This window comes from Pygoscelis adeliae, unplaced genomic scaffold (assembly GCF_000699105.1).
Source record: "Pygoscelis adeliae isolate BGI_AS28 unplaced genomic scaffold, ASM69910v1 Scaffold60, whole genome shotgun sequence".
In the NCBI taxonomy this organism is placed as follows: Eukaryota; Metazoa; Chordata; class Aves; order Sphenisciformes; family Spheniscidae; genus Pygoscelis; species Pygoscelis adeliae.
In genome coordinates, this window is record NW_008823954.1 from 1,735,125 (window position 1) to 1,738,304 (window position 3,180).

Consider the following 3,180-nt stretch of genomic DNA (forward strand, 5'->3'; position numbering starts at 1 on the left):
ACTGGTGAAAGAACAAGTTCTCCTTACCCTTCTCAAAAGGGAGCTAGTAATTCCCAATTCAATTAAGGAGGTGATGGTAGGACACCATTTCCTGCTAGGCATCAGAAGCTCTTACAGAGCCTCCCTATTCTAGGCAGCAGTATAAAACCACATTTTTCCACATAATTTCATTTTGCAGCAGAGAAATGGTCTGCTGATCTTTTTATTGCAGAGAGGGCTTTGTTGGCCTACTGGATTTTATGCCATTCTCTGTGAGGAAGGAAACAGAGAATAGCGTCCAAGTTAAAAAACAAGGTCAACAAAGTCATAGCATGAAATTGCAAAACACTGAATGAATACAGATGGGTCCCAAGCACAAGAATATTTCTGCCACTACACTGGCTTTTCTGCTCTTTCTTCCACACAGCGAAGACCGACGCACAGGGCTGCAGGCTAGGCAGAAAGCCCCACAGCCAGGTTGTGTTGTGGTTATTCAGCAGACGCTCCAGGGCAAGTGATGGGACAAACTCCATCCACTGAAAGTGTACATTGGCAAAAGCTAGGAAATCACAGCTCTTCACACAGATCATAGTGACTTGCGCACACTCTGGATTCGGAGTTACTCATTAGGCTCCTAATATGCTATACAATCTTTTTGTACAGATTTTTTTTTCTACTATATAGAACTTTATTTGTAATACAAGACAGGAAGACAGAGTCAATCTCTCAAGGATCGTGGCCCGCATAGAATTTGGACAGAAAGTCTTTAGGTCGTGGGGTTTCCGTCTCATGGAAATACCTCATGATGTGAGTCCTCTGCTTCCATACCTGAATGGTTTCTTGAAGATCCATTTTTCCCTGCGCACAGACGAAAGAATTTTAGACTAGTTCTCAGTTAGAGCCCGATTCTAACTATACAGCACTGTGAAAGTTATTTGAATGCACTTAGAAACACCCTTAAGATAGCTGCATCAACAATTCTGTACTCCTGAAGACTGCTTGCATCACCTATACTGCGACACAAATATATATGCTGTTCCTGCCTTGTGACTTTAATGCTTCGTGTCCTATATTAACAAGTCACTTGTCTCTACAGCACAGTTTTCCAGCCCTGTGGAATAGGCAAGGGACCCTGCCCTCCTCTTAGAACCTGCCTTGTTTCTCTCATAACCGGAATCCCCCATAAAAGTCTACATAACATTCCTAACTTTCATGCACCTCTATTTAATTTTTTTGAATAGCGGCAAGTTAGCTGTAAAACTAAGTAAAATTGCTGCTAAGTGCTTTGCACCAGTATCACTACCACCGAGATATTAAACATAACTTCTTCATGACTCCAGTCTATGAATTATTGTACTGGTTTCAGAGGATGGCAGCACAGGGCAAAATGAGACTGCCTGGAATTGTCACCTACCATATTATCTAGGATTCTGTTTCCAGATTTTTTTCATCATCACGTAAAGACAGACTAACTGTCTTGAAATGCAAGAAATACAACATGTGAGCACAGCAGTTCTTGCTTGGAAGCTTTCTAATGCATTAGAACTGCAGAGGTCAGTTATTGCTGCTCAGACCCGTTTTGAAGCCTTGCCCTACTCTTGGTATGCCGATTATTGCTTTGCACCAGACAGGTCTCTCAGGCCTGAGACATAAGCAGATGTGTTACAGAGTTGGGGTGTTTTGCCACCCAAAGCCAGCCTCCCACCAAGTACTGCCACTCTAATGTACGTTTCGGAATCGGTGAAGAAAACCACATCCCAATGTAAGGAAGTACTGTGGGGAGCAGAAAGGTCATTTTTAACGGTAAACTAGCTACCAGCATCTTCTTCTCCCTTTCTTTGATTGCCATTGTTTTCTAAAAAAAAAAAAAAAAAACAACCCCACCAAACCCCAACAACCAAAAAAAAAAAACCTAAAAAAAAAAAAAAAAAAACAACCCCACCAAACCCCAACAACCAAAAAAAAAAAACCTAAAAAAACAACAAAAAACCACACCACCACCAAACTCAGTATTTAAACTACTGTTTTGCTTGCCGTACACTTCCTCTTTTAAACATCTGCACACTGGAAGAGCCAGTACACTGAGTCACAGAAATCCGTACTCTAGCAACTCTAACTTAGGCAAGTTAAGACCCTGTTCCTCTGCATGCTAAAGCAGCTTGATCCCTTATCAACAGGTTTGTTGACAAAGATAAACCAGAGATGACAATCTTCATAGTGCAAGCCAAAATAAAGCTGTCCCTCTCCTCCATCACGCTCGCCACCAATTATCCACTCTCACATTCTCTGCAGCTTCAACAAAACGGGAATAGCTTGTTTGTACCTTAATAACCAGCATGTCTATCGCCCGTGGATCTGTAACGTGGGCATTCTTCATGAACATCTCCCGCACCTTGTTACGCCCCTGTTTCACCGTGATGTCCAGCTGGTATAGGTGTACTAGGAAAAACAGAACACCCACAGAGGTCATCTATACTGCTTTTAATTTTTTCCACTGATAACGTGCAGCTCAACGCTACAAAACACTACACAGTCATCTGTCCTTGCAATGTTTGCCAGCTTCGCTAATCCAATTAATTTAAAGCAAATAACCAACGCAGCCACCCCACGAGTCCCAGTGCCGTTTTAAGGAGGCCGACAATCATGCCACGCATCCCTATTCTGGAAAATTAAAGCTATATTTCTCTTCTGCTCGGTTAGAAGGACCAAGTGGCAAGTTAGGCACCAGGTGATGGGGTTTCCCCCTGCCGGGGAAGCAGCCGGGGCAGGGAGGGCAAGGCAAACCCGGCCGCGCCAGGCCGGCGGCCCTGTGCTGCACCGGGGAGCGGCCGCTGTAAGGCCCCGAACAACCCTGTTCGCCTGCCCTACACGCAGCGGGCCAGGGCGGGGAAAGGGCCCCGGCGGAAGCCGGGGCAGGGCAGCGACGGGTTGAGGCGGGACCCCTCGCACCCCGGGGTAAGCGGAACCCCCCGGCGGGCCCTTTAAGAACGCAACGGCTGCGGGGAGGCCGTTGCAACCTTGAGCTCGCGCTCCCGCCCGCGCATGCATGGCCGGCTCCGCGCCCCTCACCCGCGTTGGGCACCTCGCGGTACCAGGCCCGGTACAGCTCCCTCACGCGCCGCTTCGCCTCGCCCAGGTCCCGGCTGAAGATCGGCTTCACCGCCGCAGACACCGCTCCTTTGCCCGCTACCCCCCTCTTGT

The 3,180-nt window shown here is 47.0% G+C and overlaps 1 protein-coding gene across 1 annotated transcript in view; it reads right to left on the minus strand.

Annotated features, from left to right (window-relative positions):
* Positions 1-192: 192 nt before the first annotated feature.
* The window catches only part of NDUFA6 (NADH dehydrogenase (ubiquinone) 1 alpha subcomplex, 6, 14kDa), a 3,911-nt gene continuing 923 nt past the window's right edge, over positions 193-3,180 (minus strand). Inside the window, exons 2-4 of the mRNA XM_009322785.1 lie at positions 3,049-3,175; positions 2,303-2,418; positions 193-837 (exon numbers count right to left, since the gene is read on the minus strand). Of these exons, the coding sequence (XP_009321060.1) occupies positions 706-837; positions 2,303-2,418; positions 3,049-3,175 (375 nt within the window). The 3' untranslated portion in view covers positions 193-705. The remainder of the gene's footprint in view (positions 838-2,302; positions 2,419-3,048; positions 3,176-3,180) is intronic.